The following is a 22688-nucleotide window of genomic DNA, read 5'->3' as shown; positions in this document are numbered from 1 at the left end:
AACTGTGTGACCCTAGAGGATTTGTTGCCTCGTTCGATCTCGTCGTCGTCGTCGCTAGTCTCACCTCCTTCAGACGTTTCCACGTCTGATTCAATCCATTCGGGCCGGTCCATAGAAGGCGACGGTATGTCGGTCGAGATATCATGTAGCTCTGAAGCAACCATCCCATCTAGCTGTGGCCCAATCTGAGACAGTCGTCCGTCGCTGAAGTAGCTGCTGACAGATGACCTGCGAGCTAATCGCTCCGAAAATTGCCCACCATCCTCTTCATCCCTGACACGTCGATGACGCATCTCTGTAGGGAATCTGGAAAAACCATAGCTCTCTGCGCGGTCGTGAGCAGGTAGAGGAGGCTTGATATCAAATGGGTGGCGATATGAGGAGAAAGAGACCCTATCTCCGGATCGTCCGTTGGAGGTCTCTTCGAAACTATCCGCGGATGTACGTTTTGAATCAGAAGCCTCATCACCCAGAAGCGTGCGGCCACCATTGTCAGCGATCCTGTACGACCGAGAGGAGCCGTAGGTAGCCGGAGGCTCGAGGGAGTGCTGAAGATCGCGAGATGACGGTGAGGGTTCTAAGGCCATTTTTAATCACTCTGAAAGGTGAAGTGTACCCGTATAGGTGGAGAGAAGATGGGAGATGGAGAGATGCCTGCAGCCAGACCCAGCAGACGAGAGTGTAATGTTTGGTTTTGGCCTGGGCGAGTGGTTCCCAGCATAGTTCAGAGCCAAACATCAGACGTCAGGCCTAGGATCGCTCTTGAAAGAGCGAGGCCAGGTAAGAAACTCTGCCATTTCGTGAGCAGCAGCAACGTACGGACCAGGTTGTGAATGGACCCTTGCAGCTGTTGATGGCAACGTTGTAAGTCGTGACAGGAATCGAGAATATCGAGTCAAGTCGACCCTGCCCTAAACAACAAATGTGAGCGCGAGCATTCACGCGGTCACGAGGGAGTGCATTGCCAAAGCACACCAAACGACGAGAGATGTCGAACGTTGTCGACTTATCCTCTGCTTCATCTTTCACTGTTTCTCAAACTAACTATGTATCAAAAAACACGACTTCGTCTCTATCTGCTATTACAGCTGCAACCGCTGACCTTCAACCGTCATCATCGACGCGGCCACAGTCTATGGACGTTGATCCGAACAATGAAACGTCCCTTTTCGTCCCCAGATATACCTCTCGTAAACAACTTGGCCGCCTTCAATTAACTAGTGAGGAGGAACTTATTGCCACCCAAGTGTCAGATAGGTGATTGTCCAATCATCTGTATCCATCCCTCGCACTCATTATTCTTCAGAATTGCTCAGAGCCTGACCTCCGATCACATTGGGGCTTTATTCCCTGACGTGGACGCACCATTTCAAAGCGCAGAAGATGCTGTTAATAAATTGTTACCCTATCACATCTTCCAGCATCCAAGGGAGGATCTTGGCAAGGGGAAGTCCAAGGCCACTGAGAAAGATCTCTTACGACAAGAGATCGCAGGTACGCAGCTGTCGCCGACGACATTACTTCCTAATCTCACCGTATTTCAGAAACGAAGTTTGCCTTGGAATGTTTCAAAAGAAAGAAAGCATTGCATGACCGATTGAGACGTGCGCGTACCAGGTCTAGCCAGGTTTGTTCTTCTGCTAATTTTACTGCACATTCGTGCCTGATGGAATGAATCAGCGCAATGTGCCCGACGATCAAGGATACTTTCTTGCCCAAGCTGTTCTTGACGCGGATCGCAAAGAAACCAGTTCCTTGACCTCCCAGCTACGAAATGCTCGCGCTGAGCTTGATAAAATTGAGCGTGAAAAACGCCTTGCTACTCTAGCGGCACGACCTACATATGCTACACATCAGCCCACCACCTCCACCCCTGTTTACGGGCATCACTACCGTGCCTATCAGTACCCCTACGCGCCACCCTATACGGTAGCACCCCAAATGCAAATGGCATCTACTTCGACGTATACACTTTCCACCGCAAATTATCCAACACCAGTAGCGCCGTCTCTAGCGTATACACCCGCCCACTCACCACCCTCTCTGGCTCCAGCAGCCCCGCTCCCACAAATAACTGGCGCTATCCCTGTTCAGCTTCCTGTGTCCTCGCTTCCGACCCTTCATGCTCTAGGCATCATCCCCGTTCCCGCCAATTCTTTGTCACAGGTGCCAGCTGGTCAACCACCACCGGCTATACTACGCGGTTCCTCTGCAAACGGCACACAGCTCAATCTTGAAATCAACGTGTCATTGCTTCAGGCAGCACAAATGAGTGGGCTAGCACTGGTACTCAATTCAATTATGCGGGGCTCAACAACTTCTACCACTAGTCCTGCGTCATCCATATCGACCACGCCGACCGTTCCGCCGACAGCGACTCCGGTTGCTTCACCATACCTAATCCCACCACAGTCTGCACGAGGAGATTGTGCGCCACCTCTTACTAACAATGGTACGCCGCCTGATAAGGGCACAAATCCTGGGGTATAAGACGAATCATCACACGATGCCGACTTCTTTTAGTTAGAGTACGGCTATTTTTATATGATATTGCCATCTTACAATCACCAGTCTTCTTTTCTTTTCTGTGTGGTCTATGGGCACCCTATCACAGTGCAATCGCGCAGACTGCCCTTAATTGGTTAATACTTTCGACAGAGATGACCGCAATTCCTTGAAATTAAGGTGGGACTTGGATCATTTCAGAAAGCAAATCAACATCAACGAAAGATCAGACCAGACATGAAGTGCTGAAACCTTCGAAGGGTCTACGCATTGTCTTGAAACCCTTCAAAGGGATGGAGAGGTCGCAAGTAATACTTTTTATACGAATGTCAAACGTTTGTCAAACGTTGAATCATCAACACTATTCATATCCTGTTATTCTATTACGCACTTCCTTGGTATGCACCTCTCCACTCTCCACCCTTACATCGTCCATGTAAACACCTCCTTGAATTATGGCCTCCTCAAGTTCAATGCCCACATCACGACAGACACGGATAAAACTAATAGGTAACGGCGCCACAACTTTCAACCGGAATCGCTTACTCGGTCCTTCTCGTCGATATCGCTACAACCACACGAAGCATTCTGAAATCAGCATGCCTGGCAGAAGAAGGGAAGAGGAATAACGAAGACATACAAATAAAGACACAGATGACGCATGCAGGAACATGCATTCTTCCGGCACTAATGATGAAACTTTCGGGGCAATCGCCTCGGCCCCATGAAGCGTGTCTCCCAGGATGGGGGCTTCCAACGGTAAGGACCGTCGAACAATTAGTATCGCCCCATTCATTTTCACGGGCAGCGGTAGAAAACTCCTTACCCTTTAGCACTGATGCGGTGTGCACACGAAGCTGATGCTTCAGCCCTGTGTGAAGCTGCATTCTCAGCAAGGAAAGGGGTACTCGAGGCTGCAGAATACGTAAAATCATGTATGATGGTGAGGCCGTCTCACGAAGAACAGGAGTAGCCACAGTCTGACGCACAGATGATCCAAGGAGTTCCCAAGTAGTCAGCGCTGGTTTCCCATCTTGTGTGCTCACCGACACACGTCCATCACGATCAACTTGAATGGGGTTTGTGATCACACCTTCTTTCTTGGTGAACATGTTTTCACCTCCACGAACGAGGGCCAGGTAATCCTTTATCACGGCACGAGATTTGAACTGTCGCGATAATTCACGGGCAGCATGTGTCGTTTTCGCTAAGACTAAGGCCCCTGTAGTGTTCTGATACATGGTGTGGGCATGCAGTAGTACATTTGTGACATTCGGTAATAAAACGGTACCTTATCGAGCCGATGAACAGGATACGGGGGCGTACTAAGATCATATTCGTGTTGCAAATCTGGAAGAATTATTAAAAGCTGGATACTACACAACAATGTGAATAAATAAGATTACGATTGAGCAAAGTGTCGTAAGGTGTTTTTGTCTGGCGGCTTCCATCCAACTTCATAAGAGATGAAGTTCATTTGCCGCATGAGACAGATCATAAGTGGGCAGAGCGTCAAGCACGTACCTGAGTGAGCTTCAAGCTGGTTTGAGCGACCAGGCCAGAAGGCTTGTTGAGGACGATTACAGCACGATCAACATATAGGACGCTTCTTAGAGATGATGAGGCTCTTGCATTGCTCAGTCTAGCAAGCGCTGAGAGCTGCTTGCGAAGAGGCATAAGTTCCAGGTCATGTGTGGATGTGACGACCCTCAGTTTGGGTTTATTTGTAGAAGGAAGAGTAGAAAGTTCACGCCACGACAGTTAGTACAGCCTCATTGATAGTGTGACATCCATCCATTCATGCCGGAGGCTTGGCATTCGACGAAGGTCATCCTCGAGGTTGCTTGAATTCGATCTCAGAAATGAAGAGACCCTTAAGGAAAACACTACTATTTGTGGAGATCCAGCTTGCATGTTCCAGTTCGTGAGTTGACAAATACCGTCGGGTCTGGTGAAATCTTCACCTCACGCATGACGCATCGAACACTCAAACGGCGAGCTCCTCCAGAGTCTACAAGATCTCAAATTGCTTGTTACAGTCGTTCTGCAGCCTGCTTCCCTGAAATGCTCGCAATTTACAGCGGAGGTATCGTTCGTCCTAGCGCTCGTAGCCATTTGGGCTTAGCATGGTTCAACCTGTTTATTCGGCCCTTCATGAAATGACCTCCATGCTGAGTCACATACCAAATGTAGATGGAGGGGAAATTCCAAACCAACGTGTCTTGAGAGCCGTAAACAAGCTGTTCCTGAAAAGTAGCATTCTCAAATCCCAGCCGTCCCAATAATGAAATTCTCTATTGGCAGCAATCACTATGCCTAGTTCTCTAGAGATCATATAGCTAGAACACCTTTTGATTAAATATCTCAGTTTTCCTTATTTGCACGCCCAGCCAACGTGAATCCAACTATTTCAGATGCACATATGGATTTGTCACATCCATTGTCGGCATAACATCCATGTTGACCGCCCCACTCAAGTCAAGAAAGTACGGCCACGTTACGGAACACTTCTCAATATTGAAGTTTGCGCCTGGTATGAGGCCTTGGATCCGCTCCTCGGAGAAAACCAACGTATGTCAGACTTCTTCTATCGGGCTCCTACTCCCAGCTCACTCCGGTAACAGATGTATCCATCTCCGGTATTATCCAACGTTAGACTTAACTCTAGTTGCCCGGCCTTCGTTTCTTCCAAAAGCCCGCAGGTCAGCGCACGGGGACGCTCTTCGAGCGATGCTCTCATTGTCAACCCCTGTTTGTTAGGGAGTTTGAAGCTTGTTGGGTGATCGATCTGATTTCGAGTAATTTCCTCAATCTCCATGGTTGAGCTTATACAATAGAAGTTCAGCTGTAATGCCTATGCGGCAGATGGGGTGCAAACTGCTTCATGGTGCTTTTGACTGGCGTACCCTAGTGCTTTTCGAGAAATTCGCTACCCGCTCACAGCGCTTGGCTTCTGTCATTGGTAACGATGTGATACTACCGTGAATGGTGGTCAACAGTGTACCCCACCATCAGAAATCAGACGTAACCTTGTCAGATAATTAACGCTCGGAATTCGTACTTACCTCGTCTTGTGATATCGGAACGCAGGGCTTGGCCGGAATGGCGCAGCGCCGATGACGTTGACTCCTTCGTGTCGTGTCTACGGGGAGTACGATTTTCTTCTCGAACACTTCCGCGTGTGACCCAAACGCTCTGTTCCGGAAACCCGAGAACAGACGTATCTTACTGAATCCAGCTGGGAACATAACCATGGAGAGCTGCGCGGACTTCGGGACGCCGAATCTGACAGCAGAATGCGCGTAGTCTGTTGACATCAGCGCCGGAGACTGTGAATGACCGCGTTCGAAGGCCAAGCCTCGAGGTGGCTTGGACAGCAGAGGCTTGGCATAACACCAGGATGGTCGGAGAAACCTTGGAGTTGTTTCGGCTACGAACCAACGAGATCTATGCCATGGGGTACTTGTCTTTTCAAGTGGCAGAGCAGGTGAACAGTCTAGAACAATCCGATTTACCAATTTGCAGGTACCAGGGCGATTCAGTGGAGGCTCAGTTCAGCGGTCTTCAAAAGGGTGCAAAAATGACGGCGACATTACGAAGGGAGGCGCATTTGCGAGGGAGCTGGAGGGTATGCGAGAACGATGCATTGGGCAATGGTAAAATTACATCTGGTGCTAGCATGAATATGAGTTGTTGCCCGTAATATGTTGAAAGATTTGAATCGCTTACATATTCCAAAAAGCTGTCGAAGAATTCAAGAGAGAAGTACACCTTCAGCCATCTTCATGAATGATAATCCTGGGCACATCTATCGCGATAGGCGCAAGTGCATTCTCGCTATCGTAAGGTCCAAACTCGGCCTTTGACACCGGCTCAGGACCAACTTCTTCATCGTCATCGCTCTCCTCGCCTGGCCGCTTGAACACCAACTCCTTCCCGTTCACCAGCCGCCTCTTTTTCAACGGGGCACCCGAAGTTGTTGCCTGCGCTGGGCCTATAGCACTACCTCCAGCGTCCTCTGCTCCGTCTTTCTCTGGACCCTTCCCTTTCGCTCGCTCCTTCTTCTTTTGTCGTTTTGCGCGATTCTTCGCAGTTTTGGCGTCTGCCTCTTCTTCTCGTTGGCGTTTTCTCGCCTCAAACTCTGATTCTTCTTGTTCCTGAAGGTGCACAAGTAGATCGTATTAGAAGGGATGGCTACCGGGCTCGCAGACCAATAACATGCCTTTCTCGCTTGATCCTCCATTGCCTTCAACCGCTCATACTCTCTTCGTCGTCCTGCTTTGTAAACATGAAATTCTCCACTGCCCGCACCAGCACTAGACCCTTGAACGTTCTTCATCATCTCCCGTGCCGGGCGTATTGTTTTCTCCTTTGGGGGTGCGGGGATATAGGCAGGTTTCGAGGGATCTTTGAGCAAGCGCTCAAGCTGAGAGCGTTGTTTCTCGACTGGGGTGCTAGCATGACGAGACGAGGGCTCTGTTGAGGAAGGATGAGGCGAAGGGGAGTGAGTCGACATGGTGAGCACGACAAACCAAACCCCACGTCACTGTCACGCGTTCATGTTTGGCCAACACACAATTTGGGGTTAAGGTCACATTTTTAGTCCACAACAAGAGCAACTAGAAATACAAGATAGAGTGCGTATGATACGAATGGGAAGGGCTAAACGACTGTGAAATAAGTAGTCAGCGATACATCGATATGAGCACAAACATGAAGAGCATACGCAGTACGGCATTGATGCAACCATCGTTTTCTGGATTGTTTGTGATCTGAGCGTACTTGCCGAACACAACCTTGCCTCCAGCAGTCACCATACCAAGTTCGGAGACGTTGACCTCTATCACTGTTCCTTTTGTAAGAACACCCAGCTGGGTATACATCGGCGACTGAGGATTCTTCTTGACACCGAGGATTTGGAGTTGGAACGTTGCTTTCAGGTCGGCTGGAAACGCGCATTGATTTGGCTGGTCAAGCTACAACGCAAGGACAAGAACGTACGATGTGTCACGTTCACCTTCTTGAACCGCAAGGCCATCGGCCGGATGAATCGCTCCATCTTCACAGGTTTGCGCGTGAACCCCTCTCCGACGAAAGTTGCTTTCGTTACCATTCGCTTCCATTGTTTGCTCTTGCTCTTCCCCGTCCGCATAACCTTGAACATCTCGTCCTCCGCAATACCACGAACCTTGGGCAGTGGGACGGCGTACTTGGCGGCCTTGTCTTTCCGCTTCTGCTTGATGGCAGTAGAAAGCGCCTTGGCATCCTTCTGTCCCTCGCGGTCGAGGAGATATGTGGGAAGAGCACCATCGGGAACTGTCGACGAGTCTGCCTGTTTGACGTTGCGCTCGTCGTGAGCTTTGAGAGTCTTTTTGAGTTGCACTTTTTCGGTATGGCGTCTGGCATGCAGAAGTTTTCCCTTGATACCAAAGGCTTTTTGAGCGACGGCGGACTGCTGATGAACAGCACGGGCTTCGCGCTTGCGCCTTAAATATTGGAAGTCAGAGACAGTAGAAAAAGAAAACCAAGGCGAGTACGCACTTGCGTTCAAAATGATCTAACCGCCGTCCATGGCGTTTGATGTGCTCTTCGATATACTCGTTCTGAAATAAAGATCAGAAACCTGCGTCGACAATGTAAAGGGTTGAAATTGTTTACCTGAGGCTGCGGTCGAAAGAAAAAAATGCGTCAGATGAGGCTTCGGGGCAAGGTTTCTTAGGGACTGACCATGGGAGGAAGGCAAGAGGCGATGTCAACAATCGACAACAAAGCAGGTCTCGTGCAGTAGCGCTGAACGCGCCTGTGCATCTCCACGTCGACAACTTACATCCATTCATGTGGCAGGACAACAACAATCCTTACGGTTCTTCATCTTCACAGAGCCCTTACTACCCCAAGGCGCCCGCTCAAAACGCCCCGCTTCAATTCTACGATCAAAGCTCATTTTATCCCGGTTCACGCTCAAGCCTTGAGGGCAATGTCGGTCCACAGGGTTCCATAGCACCGCAAGGCGTCGGAAATGTGTATGGTGGAAACATACAGCCCGCAGGAGGATGGTGGACAGCTTTTGGAACCGGTGGATTTGAGGGCGAGCCTCCTTTACTCGAAGGTGCGTTTGGCTGCATCATGTCACGTACGTAGACGCTGACGAACTCATAGAGCTCGGAATTAACTTCTCACATATCAGCGCCAAGTCAATGACCGTGCTCAATCCTCTGAGACACATAGATGAGCACATTATGGACGACGCAGACCTTGCGGGCCCACTTCTATTCTGCTTCTGCTTCGGCATATCCCTGCTATTCGTAAGTCTTTATTACATGCATCAAATCCCACTACTTCTAGCGTATGTCTCCACCAATAGTTTATACTTAATTTTGCCTTGGTCGCTGTTTCACACTAATCGTTGATCCTAGTCAGGAAAACCACAGTTTGGGTACATTTATGGCGTCGGCCTTCTAGGCTCCATGTCCGTGTACCTCCTTCTCAACCTCATGTCCGAGAAGGCCATCGACGCATACCGCGTAGCTTCTGTGTTAGGCTACTGTCTCCTTCCCATGGTAGGTGTAGGCGCGCTGAGTGTGCTAGTCACATTAGAGTGAGTCCCATCGAAGTTCTCGCGCAAGCAGCCGAACCATTAACTTCAATTTGTGTAATGATACATTCAGCGGCCTTGTCGGCTATGCTCTGTCTCTCGTCTCAATCGCATGGTGCACATATGCCGCGTCCGGTATTTTCGTCACAGTCCTTCGAATGACAGACCAAAGGCTGCTTGTCGCATATCCGGTTGGACTGCTATACGGGTGCTTCGCGATGCTGAGCGTTTTCAACGTTGGCGTTGGCGCGGGTACGTCAGGGAAGTGATTCTCGCGGACGCGACTACTCTTTGTTCAGACGAGTGCTTGCGCAATGCGGAGGCACATGTATATACCCTGACGCTATTTGCTCATGGGACTTTACCGGAAGAGAGTATGGTCTGAGACACGGTTGAGTGGAGAGCGCTGAAGACTGAAGGACACTATTGAGCGTTCATTGAAACATGAATGGTTTCGATCCTATCGTTTTATTCTACATTATAGCAATTAGTCCGTGTTTATTATCCAAAAAATTTCGATGTACGAAGCAAAAATATTATAAAATAAGAAGGATACACATCCCACTTCACTCAGGCGCGTTGAGCTGCTTGCTATAGAGTCTCAGTAATGCCCGCGTAATCTCATTGATCGGCATCGTAGCATATTCGTGCACATACTGCGGCAGCGAGTCCTCCAAGCTGAACCCAGCTTTTTTCATGAAGAACGGATGCATCACATCCGGAGTGGCCTCGCCCAGCTGCCGCATGTTCAGTCGCTCGATCTGTCTTTTCCGTGCCTTATACACAATCACAGAGCGTTTGCCACTTGGCCCTGGAGTAGGTGTCAGGGTGGATGAAAGGCCCGGCTGAGGCGTGAGACTGGTTGTTTGGGATACAGGAAGTGGGGATGCGCTCTTGCTCATTGTTCCTGACTTGGAGTGAGCGGTGTTCAGTACGATTGCGGGACCCAAAGTATTGACATCGTTGCTTCCGTCGTGGATCTCGGACTGGTCCACAGGTGATACCGACTTCGTGGTGACCTTCACAGGAGAGGGAAGTACGAGAGGGCGCACGGTCAAGGGCGGGGTATTTGGGCGAGAGACCGTGTCATCTCTCAGCAGGAAATCCGGTGGAGTCTCTGTCGTTTTTTTGCGCGACGCCATAGGCGAAGGAGTTGCAGATGATAATCCTGGTCTCCAATCCGTATTGCCCTGCACCTGATCCATCTCCCTCGTCAAGTTCTTGCGCAGAAGGGTGAGCCAAGAATATAACGAGACGTTGAGCGTGATGAAAATATCTTCCTGATCCTTGAGGCCTTTCTTTCGGTCGAACTTGCTGATGAAATCGTACATGATGATCTTCGCGCTCTCCTCGTCGACTTCATCGGTCCGCATAAAGATGTGCATGGATGGCAAATCGAAGATAATGGCCTCCGCAACTTTCTTCAGCACTGCGTCAAGCCAGGCCCTAAGATCCGTGGCAACCTCGTTTGAAAGCACTGCGTGGTTGAGCTGACTGAATCGTGATGTCGTGATGGAAGAAAAGGATAATTCAAGCTCTCGCTTGGCCGGCAAGTCTTCAGTCTCCACGACTCGTTTCAGACGCGCATTGACGTCGCGGACGACGAAATGTGCCATCTCGACGTCGAACATGGTTCGAGGAAAGCCCGCTAGGCGAAGAGAGTTGAGATGGAACTCCATTTGTTGTATGATGGCGTAGGAAAGGCTGTTTTCTGCGTCCTTCAACCGAGTACGTGCAGACATCAACATGGCGTTGGCGACGGCTGAAAGGGGATTGTCAGGTTTAGGAGATTGGGCGATGCTGTATGCGCGCGACTCTTTGATTGCCCCTTCACGTTGCGCCTGCAAATTGGCTTTGAATTTTGCGGCATAGGAAACCAATTTGGGGATCGTTCCCACGGTGGCAGCAACCACAAGGTCTCTTCCAGAAACGACGAAAGACAATTGGAGGCGTCGATCCGCTGCAGGGATTTCTGTCGATATCTGAGACCAATCATCGAATACAGATATATCGAAAGGTTCGGCCCTAGGGATAAAGGAATCAGGAGATGTATGAGAATCCAAGAGCCTTACTCACCAAACCTGAAGTATCTTCTGGTAATCAGACTCCAGTACAAGGTCCAACGTGCCAGTGGTCAGGGATAGCTCCAACATCTTGCTAGTTGAGGGGACATCGATCCGCCCAATATCTGCTCGCCTGATTGTCCGGAACGAGAAATCAGGTATATGTGCTTTACCAGAAACATTTCCCTTGGCAAGCATGCTGAGGTCTCCTACAGCCAATGACAGCTCGGATGACGTCTCCTGCAACTTACTGCGAACGGAGACATTTTCCAACTTCAAAGCGATGGAGCTGATGGATTGTCCAAGGTCCACGTCGACGTCGATGCGACGCACTCTGAGGAGAAGAGCTGTCTTCAACTCTTGTTTCAGGGATGGTGCACCATGTGAGTGGGTGACTTTCAATGACGGATGAGCAGTCGCCGTCGCCTGTCCGCTGTATACAGGGATACGGTCCAACCATACAGCCTTGAAACACAGGACATCCTGAAGGCGAGAGAATCGAACTACCCCTGCGACCTCCGTATCTACCACAAGGGAAACTGTGCTGGCTGTCTTACCCGATTTTTGATCCGCTTTGGAAAAGGTCATGGAGAATCCCAAATTGCGAGCATCCATGCGAACACAGTCCTCACTCAAAAAGCCGTGTTTGAGTCCGATGGTCAGGCCACCTACATTGCCCATCAAAGACACCTGATGAGCCCCTGAAGAGATATTGAGCACAAAACCACCACTATCCCAGTGAACGCCTGCAATGACATTGACATCCGGTTGGCAGGTCAATTGCAATTGCGATTGGTCAATCCGAAGAGCGAAAGTTATTTGCATGCTGGATGAAGGCTCTGTGGGTCCCGAAGGACGTAGTTGACTTGGAGTATTGGCTGTCAGGTCTCGTGAGGAGATAGAAGCTGATGATGCATTGAGTGGGCTGGCTCTCCGCATGCGGGACTCAATATCGTTGATAAGTGCAGACAGGAAGGGCAAGAGCGAAGGCCGAAGGGTGTTTTCGCTAGAATGGATGGTAGTCTTGATCATTAGAGATGACGGATCGGCCTCTTTGGCACCAGACAGTTTTTGTAACGCTGGCGTAGCACGATATTCTCCCCACACCGTGACAATCGGGAGATTGAACATGTCAGCACCAAAATCCTGGAGCCGGCCACCGTTGTGATCATGGAAGGATCTTGATCTTGAAGCCTTGCCGTTGGATCCACTGTACATGCGAACTTTACCGCTGAGAAAGACCAATGAAAGCAACACATTGGATGTGGGAAGACTTTTGTACTGTTGGGATGCGCCCGATACCGTTTTTTGGGAAACCGCTTGAGTGGTTGTTGTGCGAGGAATATTAGACGCTAGCCTTTCGATGCGCTCCTTTCCCTGACGGTAGACATCAACGAGCGAGAAGATGTTATCGGAAATGGTTGAATCCAGGTCGAGGATGAAGCCGCTAACATTAGCCCCAATGCGGATGCGACGTGAATTCATGGAGCGTTCGGTGCGTATATGTGCAGTCATCTCAGGATAGATCAGGCGATTGCGGGTTTCATGGCTCTGCCCAGAGAAATCCCCAGGAATCGATTGCCGGAACCTTCTCAAATGTCAGTAACCATGAATCAGTACTAAGAGACTAAGACATACTGGTCGACGAATTGGAAGGAAAAGCCATTCATTGTAGCTTGACCCTTGCCACTTCGTTCGGCCCCAAAGGCTAAAGATCTGATGGAAAACAAGAACGCGCGGACCGCAGCATGATCAGTTGTGCGCCGTTGCGGCAATTCGAGTCCCTGCTCGAGTGCAAGAGGAAATGCTGCCCCGATGTTCTTAACAATCAGCGTCATGGCATAATCCGAGATCCAAGATGAGGGACCATCTGAGCTTGTCTCCGCCTTGACCTCAAAGGTCCTCATGATACTTCTCGTTTTCTCCTTGAAGTCAGCTAGCTCACGGGCACGCTCTTCCTGTCTAAGGAGCACTTCGGCCTGTTACAATTATCTGGTTGAGAAGAGGGATGCACTGCATAAATCGAGGTCCTCACCTGTAGGTGATCCATGAAATCACCGATCTCGCCAATGGAACTGGGTTGCATAACGGCATGAATCTTCGAAACTACAATTTCGAAAGCCTTTTCATTGCCTTGCATGTGGCCCACTCGAACCTTGAAATCAATGATCACGAATGCTGAGCGATGGGTTCTGGTGAAAGTTGAATGCTCGGCATAATTGTCCAGGCGAGACGCCAACGATAGGGCCAAACCGGTCACAGTGAAGTGCCACAGTCTTCCATCATCGCCACTCATGCCCCCGCTTATGTCCTGGCACTCAAGAAAAGCTGTAGAAGAATGCCCTTCCAGGCCCAGACGGAACCCTTTCATCTTGAGAGAAATCGTATGAATCATCGACACGGATGGCTGCGAGTCCTTCGCCAACGGCGACGTGGGTCGCTTGCGGCGCGCATCTCCGATGATCAAAATTAGATCGTTGAAATCCTGTCCAAACTTCTGCTGCACGGATAGGAGGGTGTCCCAATATGAAGGCTTCACCGTTACGTGGAATAGTCCCACAGACGCCACTGCGTGAACACCGTCTTCTTCAAACTGGCCTGTGACTGCTAACCAAGGAAGGTCTAGTTTGACACGCTCGGTAGGTGGCTCGGTCTCCGCACTCTGTACGGAAGATATGCTGATGCGCTGAGATGCCAATCGCAAGCCGAAAAAGCGGGACAATTTGCGAGTGCTGGTGAGAGTGAACCGGAGGTACGTCACGATATTGAAGATCTCCCAAGATAGCCAAGTCCCAGGCATGATGTGCAACGAAACGCCCAATGTGGCAAGGGAAGCCTGAAATTGAATCGTAGGGAGCTTTCTGGGAGTGGTGCGTGTAGTACGTGCAGCCTTGGGCTTCTTCCGCGCCTCCAACAATAATGCATGGACCATGGATTCGATCCCGGGCAAGTAGTCCGCTCGCCACTCCTCAACAAATCGGATCAAACGGATGGCGCTTCGAGGCACTGATAAACGAACATCGTGCACCGAGAGGGTTGCCCGTATCGTCGAGCTCAAAAAAGGCTCTTGACGGCCCACGGCATTCACCTTTACCCCATTCACTACAGCAGAGGCTAGAGCATCCCGAGCAGTCGGATTTTGCCCCTCAGGCGAAGATCGCGCTTTGATGGAAGCAGAATCCAGGAAAAGAGATGAGTTCGCCGAGATATCCCAGCGCCCTTGGGCCTTGCGAAGATAGGCAGAGGAAAAGATGGTCAGGCCTGACGACCCGAGGACAACGATGAGGTTCTCCGCTGCGACCTGTAGTCTGAAGCGCTTGAAAGATACGGATATATCACTATACACAACGTCTTGACAATTGCGCGCAGGTTTGGAACTCGGCGTCGGCGCTACCTGAGACTTTTTATACAAACCGTGGTCGTCGATGTATTTCCGTATGCGGATCATACGCTGGGCGAAGTGCAGAATATGGGGAAGAACGAACACTTCAACGTTGCCCAGCGTCAACGAAGCCATCAGGTGGTTCAATTTGACTCGCGGTTTATCTCGACTTGGAGCTGGGTCTCGAGTAGGTTTGTGTGGACTTGGCGGCAAAAGTGCAGCCTTGCGCAAGCTGGCGACGAACTCCAATGGACCGATTGTCGCATCGCAAGGGGGCGCCTGAGAAGGATCTAGAAGGGAGAATTTGATGGACTGGAACGCCACATGAACGACCTCAAGCGTTAGACTGCTAGCCGGAGGAGTGTCACGGGTCACCTCTGTCGGGAACAACCTGACGAACATTTTCAGAGAAGAGATTCCTGATCCGTCGCCATCTGCATCGGCGGCCAGACTCGTCAGCTGGCCGTGCAGAAGCTCGACCACTTCGCTCAAAGCCACGGGGACGTGATGGTCGGGGCGCAGATCGCGGATCGCCTCACGCTCGACAAGCTCCAAAAATCTAAGGGCGTTTCGCAAGTAAAAGAGAACCTTGAACGTTGGCTCTACCCGAAGTTCGTGTGGGAGACCAGATTGAATGAGGTACAGAGGCTGGATCGTTGACAAGGGGTCAACGACTGAGCGATCGCTGGACCACTTGAGTACTTGATAAACACGTAGCTGAGCCTCATGTAGGTGCAGACCCTTCAGTCGCTTGTGTGTCTCCAGAACTTCAAATACGGGCCCTCGATAAGGCAAGAGACTTCTCAGAATACGTTGAGGACCGGTGTGCTCCATGGTCGACACAAGGTCACGCCACGAACAACCAGCACTTTTCGGTGTGTAGATAGCTTCCAGGTTAGTCAAAGATAGGCTGCAGACGGGGCGGAGCATCTGTTCGAGTATACCTCTTCTGAGGGTCGTTTGGTCGCCAACGCCGAGAGTCATACTAATGTATCCAATGGCTGTTTTCATGGAAGTTTCCGACCGCTTGTCGTTTTGGATTTTCTGACCTTGCAGCGTCCATCGAGCGACCGTTACATCTACGACAGTCAACTCCTGGCTGATTGGCGGACGAACATCGTCGACAGTTCGCGCGATATCGACCTCCGCTTCGAACACGGGCGTCACCTGCAGAACGCGTATGTGGGTCCTGGATAGCTCCGCGTCGATGACCGTTTTCTCTTGCGTCCTCAGCACTGACGTTGGACCGGAAGCGAGCGCGCGTATATGGTCCGCCATTATCGAGTCCATGCGGAGTTCGGGGCTCTTGAACTGAGAGCGATTCAGGACCTCATCGACGAGGCAATGGAAGGAGACGCACGTGTCGTGAATTTTCCTCCAAAAATTGCAGCGCCACCCCAGGAACCAAGGGCGTAAGCCATACGTCCAACGAGCGAGATACCAGTCGAACGATAGTCGTGTCGCACTTTTCGGGGGTATCCGTGTCAGCCTGCCATTGAACGAAGCGCTCCGTACTGGTCTCTTCAGGAATCTCGTGGAAAATATGCGAAGCTCCATAGTCCTTCACAGAGGCGATCAGAACAAGCTCTGGCACGATCCGTTCCATTCGCCGACTTACCTTGATCAGCGTAAAAGGAGAATCAGCCCAGGCCGAGGGTCCCCTGGCCTGAAGAGCATAATGCCGCGTCAACCTCACATACTTCCTCAGTTCAGAATTTCTCGCCCCCTCTTCGTCTTCAGGCGCATCGGTGAGCCTATTCGCGAAAAGCATCGACGCCGAAAACGTACCGCAATCGTCCGACTCGTCGCTCTCTGACCGACTGTCCATGGTCAAATCCGCATCGTCCGATTCGTCGGCACCGGACATGCTCTCGTCATCCGTATGCACCGTGGGCATGAGCGAGGACGGGCGCGTGTGCCTGTAACGAACACGAACCCGTCGCGCAAGGATCAGCCCTCCACCACGAACCCGAAACCGAACGCCGCGAAAAAGCTCACGCAAGGCGCAGATCCCGATCCGTCTCCGTGTACGTGTCCTCGCCCTCCGAATCCGACGTGAACTGCCGATGCGAGAACGGCGTCGGCTTCGTGAGATCCGACGGGTGCTGGCTCGCAGAATCCGGCAGTGGCGGCTTGCCCTTCGAGTAGCCATCCGGCCTCGCAACCCGCTTCGGACGAGGCAGCTGCAGCGCGCCCGTGTAGACGCTGTGGCCTGCGTGACGCGGCCGCCGGCCTTGCCTTGCCTGGATAGGATACAACAACTCGGTGCGTCCCGTCAACACGTCCTGCTCCGCCACAAACGCCCGCTGCGCCTGCGCCGACTCCCGCCACCCCGGCGGACACGAATAAACGTCCGCGCTCGCGTCCAGCGACACCGCCGCGACCTCCATCCACCGCTCTCGCGGGACGTACCTGTGCAAGCACCGCACCTGCGCCTCGGGCACGCGCACGCTCGTGACCTTCCGGTAATGGTTCCCCGCGAGGTCGTTCCGCTCCAGGCAGAGCCCCTTCGGGACGCTCGCCTCGACAGCGGCGTCGCCAGTGCTGACGACGAGGTCCACGCTCTCTAGCGTCAGCTTCAAGAACGTGACTGTCGTCGGCCGGTTCGTGAGCGACTCGTAGCACAAGGACAGTGGAGACGCTCACCATCGGGGTCCACGGGCACGGCATACTCGGCGGCAGGGGAGTTGATCACGTCGCTGTAGTTGATCCCGAAAGCGTCAAAGACAGCCTGCAGGATCTTAACCTCCTGCACGGAGAGCATGCCCCGTATATCCCCGATGTTGATCTCCCAGACACACACATACGTCGACGTGCGCGGCTGAGGCCCAAACAGCCTATTGGCGACGATGTCGAGCCCTGCACGCACACACGGCCCATTCAGTATCACCACGAGAAAACCACAATGCAACTTAACGAGCGCGCACCGTCGACGATGAACGCCTCCTTGGCGAGACGAGCCCATGGCTGCTCAAACAACCTCCGCTCCGTACAGTCCGTGCGAACGCTCCCGAACACCGTACCGACGTTCAACGCCATCTCTAGTCACCCCCACCCAAAAGAGTCAGCCCGGCCGCCTCGACCTCCACGGGCGGCGCGCTCACCCATGTAATAATCGTGCGTCCTGAGCTGCAGCTGGAGGTCCGGCACGGAGACCATCGCGCAGGCGCCGAGGCAAACGTCTCTCGGGTCCTGGCCGGGCAGGGGGTTGTACGTCTCGTAGCCCGGGATACCGGCGGGCAGAACGATGAGGAAGTTGTCGACGCTGAGCTGCAGCTCCACCTGCAGCATATTCGACTGCCCCCCCAAAATGCCAAGTCAAATCGCGCTTTCAAAATTAGAGAAGAAGAGAGTCGCCACCTTGCCCGGACGGTACTTCAAGTCGATGGGATCCCCAACCGCGATCCCCGACCGCCGCTTCTCCAAATACTCGTTCAACGTCGAAAAGTGCGTGAACGACCCAAAGTAGTTGTCCCTCAGGATCATAAAATGGCGTATCGACCACCCCAAGCACTTGAACACGACGTCCTTCGCCTGCAAAAACAAACAAACAAAAGGGAGAGCACGTCACCGTCCGTCGTCTCTCCAATCGATCGCAGAGGCTCGCGGGCTCACGGTAAAGTCCAGCCTCAGCTGCTCGACGTTGTCCGGCCGCACGTCCGCGAAGTAGTGGTACGACGCCCCGACGCGCAGCAGGCCGATGCGGCCCAGCTTCGTGATGGGCTCCGTCGCGTGCACCCTGTGCGTGTTCCAGCGCGGCAGCGTGAGGCTGACGTCGACGTCCGGCGCGTCGATCGTGAACGCGATCGTCGTGAACGGCGGGCGGAACCTGTCCGCGGGTATGAGGTTCTCGTTCCGCAGCACAGACCCGCGGAGGGTCAGCAGCGCTGAAAAGAATAATAATGATAAGACCATGTCGATATAGAAAGAGCGCGAGACGGTCCGGATGCCCACCGTTCTCGTCCCTGATGAGCGGCTTGTCGATGATGTTCTGATCGTTGACGTACGTGTTGATCTCGTAGTTCCGCAGGTCAAGGTCCACGGCGTACCGCATCGGGACCCAAGTAAAATAGTTGCTCGGAGGGCCCGACGTCCAATCCTTGCTCAGGTCCGTCAGCATGTTGATGTGGTCCCGGAGCAGGTACAGCACAGGCTGGCGCAGCGACACCCCGAACCTCCACTGCCGATCCGCATTCCACTTGAGCGGAGAATGCATGTTCCCCTGCACCTGGCCTCACATCACACCGTCAGCGGCCCATGGACGACACGCCATAAAAGAGACGCGCTCACGCGGCACGACTCCGCCCGCAACAGCCGGATATCGTTCAGGCTGGTCGAGACGACCACCGTGTCCAGGTGGACCTCCAGCAGCGGGTCGTACCCCTCGGGCCCCGCGACCATCGGCATCAAATAGCTGATCGTCGAGTCGTCCCCTGCCTTGACGTTGATGTACGCGGCCTCGCGCTCCTTCGGCCTCGCGCACTTGACCTTACCGTCCCATTGCCAGTTCTGCCACGCAGTCAGCGCAAGCGCAGGCATAGACAAAGACGCCGACGCCACGCACCTTGGACGCCTCCCGGAACGGGATGTACAGCGTCGTCCCGCCGCGCAGCTCGACGAACACCCGCAACGTCGTCCACACCCTATTCTCCCCGGCCTTCAAAAAAACTGCCTGCTTCGCGTCCTGATACGCCGCCGGAAAGAACGCCCGCTGCAGCTCCGCCCTACACACACACACCCAAAAAAGCAAACAACCGACCGCGCTCAGCCCCGCGCGCCGATCACGGAAAGAACCATTCGCGCGACACGCACCGCTGCCGATCCGCCCACGGCCCGTACCGCAGGAACCCACCGTTCACGACGAGGTCGAGCCCCCACTCAGGCGGCGTACCGCCGTTGCCGACGTCGCAGCCCTCAGGCGCCGCCGCGCGCCCGCCGCCGTCCGCCGGCACCAAGCCCACCGCGTCGGCGTAGTACGACAGCTCGAGCACCGGCGCCTCGCAGATCTGGCGCTGGATGGCGTACTGCACGTCCCCGTCCGCGTGTGCCGACACGTCGCCGGCGTCGCTCGCCTTGGGCGCCGCGAGCTTCCGCCGCGTGCGGAAGCTCCCCGCGTTGATGGCGGTCCCGGCGCCCCGCGACTTGGGCGCGTCGACGGTCGCGTATACGAAAGCCTTGAGCTTCGCGTGGCGCCACAGCTTCGCAAACGCGGAGAAGGACAGACGCTCGGAGAGGCGATGGGGGAGCGGCCTGGGCGCGCCAGCGTTCAGTTCCGACCTCGCGGCGTCGTCGCACGAAAAAAACTCACTGCGTCTTGGCGATCTCGTCGCGCAGGCTCGCGCCCGTCGCGACCATCGGGCTCTTATACCTATCGTTCTCCGCAAACCTGATGGACGCCTTCTCGGCCCTGATGTTCAGAATCTGCTTGTACAAATCGTGCTCCGACCTCGCCTGCAAAGCGCACGCCAACGTCAGCCCCACCGGGTTCATCCACTTTCAAAACAAAAAGGAACGCGGGGGGACCGCACGCACGGGCACGATACCAAAGATGCCCTCGGCGCGCTGGAACTCGGCCACGAGGACAGACGGGGTCGACGCGTTCCCGCAGAGGATCGCACCCTTGGTGCCCTCGAAGCTGACGGGCAGGAGCGACTTGGGGTCGAGGTTCGGCAGCTGCCTGCGGAGGCGTGCGAGCGCGCGGCGCACGAACCGCGGGGTCTTGAGCTTGAGCGGGATCGTCTGCGTGCGCGCGAGCGGCGGGTACAGCGGGTCCGCTGCGGGACGCGGAGAGCGCATATGTGTGAGCGCGCGCGCGTCCACGGGTGGAGGGGGGAGGGGCGCGTACTTTCGGTGCCGGCGAAGGACGGGTGGAACGGCCTGCCCTGCGAGCCCGCGCTGTGACTGCGCGAGCGGCGCGGCCGCGGCTCCTTCGCGATCTGCTCCACGATGGCGTCGTACGCCGCGCTGCGGTTGTAGATGAACCACTCGAGCCCCTCGACGGACGCGTGTATGCGGCAGCTAGTCATCGAAGCGCGACTCCTGCCTGTCGCCCGCCGCGAGTATCGAGATTGAGGCGCGAAGTCAGGTGGGGCCGAAGCGGCGAGGACGGGGACATACCGTCGGCGGCTTCGCCGCCCGCGTGGGCGTGCAGGTCTTCGGCGAGCGTGGGGGCGCGGATCCAGTAGCGCCAGCTGATCTGCCCCTTGACGATCTTGATCGTCTGGCTGCTCGAGTGGTAGCGCACGTCCTTGAAGAGCAGCCTGCCCGCGCGCAAGGACAGGTGCAAAGAGCCTGCCCCGCGTCCGCTCGTTCAGCGCGAACCCACAACCAGACCGCACCGTACACGCCGTCGATCACGAGTGCACAGAACGCGCGCGCGACGTACCTAGTTCGATCCATATACTGGCGCCGCCCTCGTTCCAGTAGGCGACGCGGAGGACGAGGCTGAGGAGGAAGCCGACGAGGCGGTTCCAGAAGAAGAGGAGTAGGAGGGTCGCTACGACGATGAGAATGGAAGTGACGAGAAAGACGGGGTCGAGCATCGCTTCGAGAAGAGAGCGGGGTCAAAGGATTGGGGCTGCAGAGCGGAGCTCCGTCGACGGTGGCACCTGTGTGGGCACCGGGGACGGGCAGCGTCGAGACGAAAACGGGCGTGTGGGTCGCCGGGGGTGTGTTGGCGGTGTGTGAGTGGGGTCGAGAGGCGCATGCCGGGGCTGCAGCGGACACGGACGCGGGGACTGTCCGGGGCACGTGATGCGGATCCCCCGCCCCGGCGCCGTCCTCCTCTCCAGCGGTCAGTCGCACACCATGCACACCAGCCCAGCCGCGTCCGCCGCGTCCACGCCCCTCAAGCGCCTCGCCCTCCACTCCACCTCCACCTGCGCCGCACAGGCCTCCGCCTACGGCAAGTGCATCGTCGCCACCTACACCGACGTCCGCAAGGACAGCTGCAAGGCAGAGTTTGACAAGTTCCGCGCCTGTCTCCGCACCGCCGTGCGTGCGCTCTCTCCCCCCCTCTTCCTCTCCACGACCGCGCGCTCACCCCGCATTCCATTCCCTCCCACGCAGATGAAAGGCAAGTGGTAGTAGACCCCTCGACGTCGACAGAGCAGAGCATCGCGCACTCCATACAAGAAAACAGTCCAGTCGTTCCGTAAATACCGTGTACAAACTACCTCAGACCCCAAAAAAACACCTTCCCCGCTCCTCGTCCCCAAAGCCTCACCCCCCATCATCCGGATCAATACTCCCCGGCAACCTTCTCGACCCGTCACCTGCCCCCTCCTGCCTCTGCCCCTGCCCCTGCCCCCGCCCTTGCCCCTGCCCCTGCTCCTGCCCTCCCTGCTCCCCACCCAGCGCCGCCGCCGCGCCCCGCGCCCCCGCATTCCGCGCGCGCATCAGCATCCGCAGGCTCTCCGACAGCGGCCACCCCGCCGTGTTCGGGAGCGGCAGCAGCGCCCCGCCGGCCGCGCGCTCCGGGGGCGGCGGCGGCGGCGGATCGCGGAGGTGCCGCGTCACGGCGGCGAGGCGCACGTCGACGACGAGGGCCTCTGCGCCCGTGCCCGCGAGGGCGGTGGCGGCGACGACGGCGGCGGCGCACGGCGCAAGCGCGGGGTCTGGCGGCGTCGCGGGGCGCGAGTGGGCCGGGAGGGGCTGCAGCGGGTCGATGCCGGCGGCGGTGGCGGTAGCGGTGATGAGATCGGTGTTCGCGCCAGGGAGGGTGCCGAAGGACGGGGACGCGAGGGTGTAGGACGTTTCGTATGCGAGGGTCGTGATGAGCAGGGACAGAAAGACGATGACGCAATCCAAAAATATGAGCTGCACTCTGCTCGGCCTATACGCTGTCCGCGCGCGCGCGCGTATACACACACACACACACACACGTACACGCACGCACACGCGCATTCAATCATTCAATCATCAGCGAGACGTGGGCGCGCACGCACCCATGCCGATAAAGTCGAGCACGACGCCCCTGCCCTCGGGCGCGCCCTGCGCCGCGTGCGTCCAGAGGCTGCCAAAGTTGAACAGCAGGATGAGGAAGAACCAGAAGCGCAGCGTGCGCTTCGGGTCCGCGTCGCGCGGCTTGGACAGCTGGAGCTGGGACGCGCAGCGCGTGACGAGGCCCAGCAGGGACGGCGCC

At 54.8% G+C, this 22688-nt stretch overlaps 9 protein-coding genes across 9 annotated transcripts; 3 read left to right on the top strand and 6 right to left on the bottom strand.

The window, feature by feature from the left end:
• The first annotated feature begins 1012 nt into the window (after positions 1-1012).
• Positions 1013-2566, top strand: HETIRDRAFT_445251 (uncharacterized protein). The gene is made up of 4 exons (XM_009549156.1): positions 1013-1257; positions 1307-1494; positions 1545-1627; positions 1681-2566. Exons 1-4 carry the CDS (start codon positions 1136-1138, stop codon positions 2488-2490), a joined length of 1203 nt encoding a protein of 400 aa, XP_009547451.1. The 5' UTR covers positions 1013-1135; the 3' UTR covers positions 2491-2566.
• Positions 2567-2866: 300 nt separating this feature from the next.
• HETIRDRAFT_45339 (uncharacterized protein) lies at positions 2867-4182 on the bottom strand (the record flags this gene model as incomplete). The annotated part of the gene is made up of 6 exons (XM_009548625.1): positions 2867-3073; positions 3146-3255; positions 3332-3419; positions 3495-3737; positions 3797-3874; positions 4030-4182. The coding sequence occupies 6 exons, from the start codon at positions 4180-4182 to the stop codon at positions 2867-2869; spliced, it is 879 nt and encodes a 292-aa protein (XP_009546920.1).
• Positions 4183-5442: 1260 nt separating this feature from the next.
• Positions 5443-5822, bottom strand: HETIRDRAFT_321302 (uncharacterized protein; the record flags this gene model as incomplete). Its single annotated transcript, XM_009549155.1, has 2 exons — positions 5443-5481; positions 5571-5822. The coding sequence occupies 2 exons, from the start codon at positions 5820-5822 to the stop codon at positions 5443-5445; spliced, it is 291 nt and encodes a 96-aa protein (XP_009547450.1).
• Positions 5823-6278: 456 nt separating this feature from the next.
• Positions 6279-7021, bottom strand: HETIRDRAFT_123173 (uncharacterized protein; the record flags this gene model as incomplete). The annotated part of the gene is made up of 2 exons (XM_009549154.1): positions 6279-6662; positions 6728-7021. 2 exons carry the CDS (start codon positions 7019-7021, stop codon positions 6279-6281), a joined length of 678 nt encoding a protein of 225 aa, XP_009547449.1.
• A 169-nt stretch (positions 7022-7190) lies between these two features.
• On the bottom strand, positions 7191-8235 carry HETIRDRAFT_418698 (uncharacterized protein; the record flags this gene model as incomplete). Its single annotated transcript, XM_009549153.1, has 4 exons — positions 7191-7450; positions 7507-7991; positions 8047-8108; positions 8233-8235. The coding sequence occupies 4 exons, from the start codon at positions 8233-8235 to the stop codon at positions 7191-7193; spliced, it is 810 nt and encodes a 269-aa protein (XP_009547448.1).
• A 105-nt stretch (positions 8236-8340) lies between these two features.
• Positions 8341-9339, top strand: HETIRDRAFT_246664 (uncharacterized protein; the record flags this gene model as incomplete). Its single annotated transcript, XM_009549152.1, has 4 exons — positions 8341-8614; positions 8665-8810; positions 8922-9103; positions 9174-9339. Coding segments are annotated over 4 exons (768 nt in total), but the record flags the coding sequence as incomplete, so codon positions are not given.
• A 327-nt stretch (positions 9340-9666) lies between these two features.
• HETIRDRAFT_46565 (uncharacterized protein) lies at positions 9667-21087 on the bottom strand (the record flags this gene model as incomplete). The annotated part of the gene is made up of 22 exons (XM_009548657.1): positions 9667-10011; positions 10096-11125; positions 11177-12751; positions 12802-13142; positions 13199-15856; positions 15906-16076; positions 16128-16464; positions 16544-17135; positions 17192-17404; positions 17473-17586; positions 17650-17842; positions 17906-18079; positions 18161-18432; positions 18500-18773; positions 18836-19054; positions 19110-19269; positions 19358-19795; positions 19854-19996; positions 20078-20319; positions 20391-20563; positions 20653-20836; positions 20931-21087. 22 exons carry the CDS (start codon positions 21085-21087, stop codon positions 9667-9669), a joined length of 10005 nt encoding a protein of 3334 aa, XP_009546952.1.
• Positions 21088-21352: 265 nt separating this feature from the next.
• Positions 21353-21544, top strand: HETIRDRAFT_28830 (uncharacterized protein; the record flags this gene model as incomplete). Its single annotated transcript, XM_009548595.1, has 1 exon — positions 21353-21544. A coding segment is annotated over one exon (192 nt), but the record flags the coding sequence as incomplete, so codon positions are not given.
• A 222-nt stretch (positions 21545-21766) lies between these two features.
• Positions 21767-22495, bottom strand: HETIRDRAFT_169473 (uncharacterized protein; the record flags this gene model as incomplete). The annotated part of the gene is made up of 2 exons (XM_009549151.1): positions 21767-22386; positions 22492-22495. 2 exons carry the CDS (start codon positions 22493-22495, stop codon positions 21767-21769), a joined length of 624 nt encoding a protein of 207 aa, XP_009547446.1.
• Between the last annotated feature and the right edge of the window lie 193 nt (positions 22496-22688).

The sequence above is a fragment of the Heterobasidion irregulare genome (genome assembly GCF_000320585.1).
Source record: "Heterobasidion irregulare TC 32-1 unplaced genomic scaffold scaffold_06, whole genome shotgun sequence".
In the NCBI taxonomy this organism is placed as follows: domain Eukaryota; kingdom Fungi; phylum Basidiomycota; class Agaricomycetes; order Russulales; family Bondarzewiaceae; genus Heterobasidion; species Heterobasidion irregulare.
Note: the sequence above shows the minus strand (reverse complement) of the source record. Positions and strands in the feature narration are given on the sequence as shown.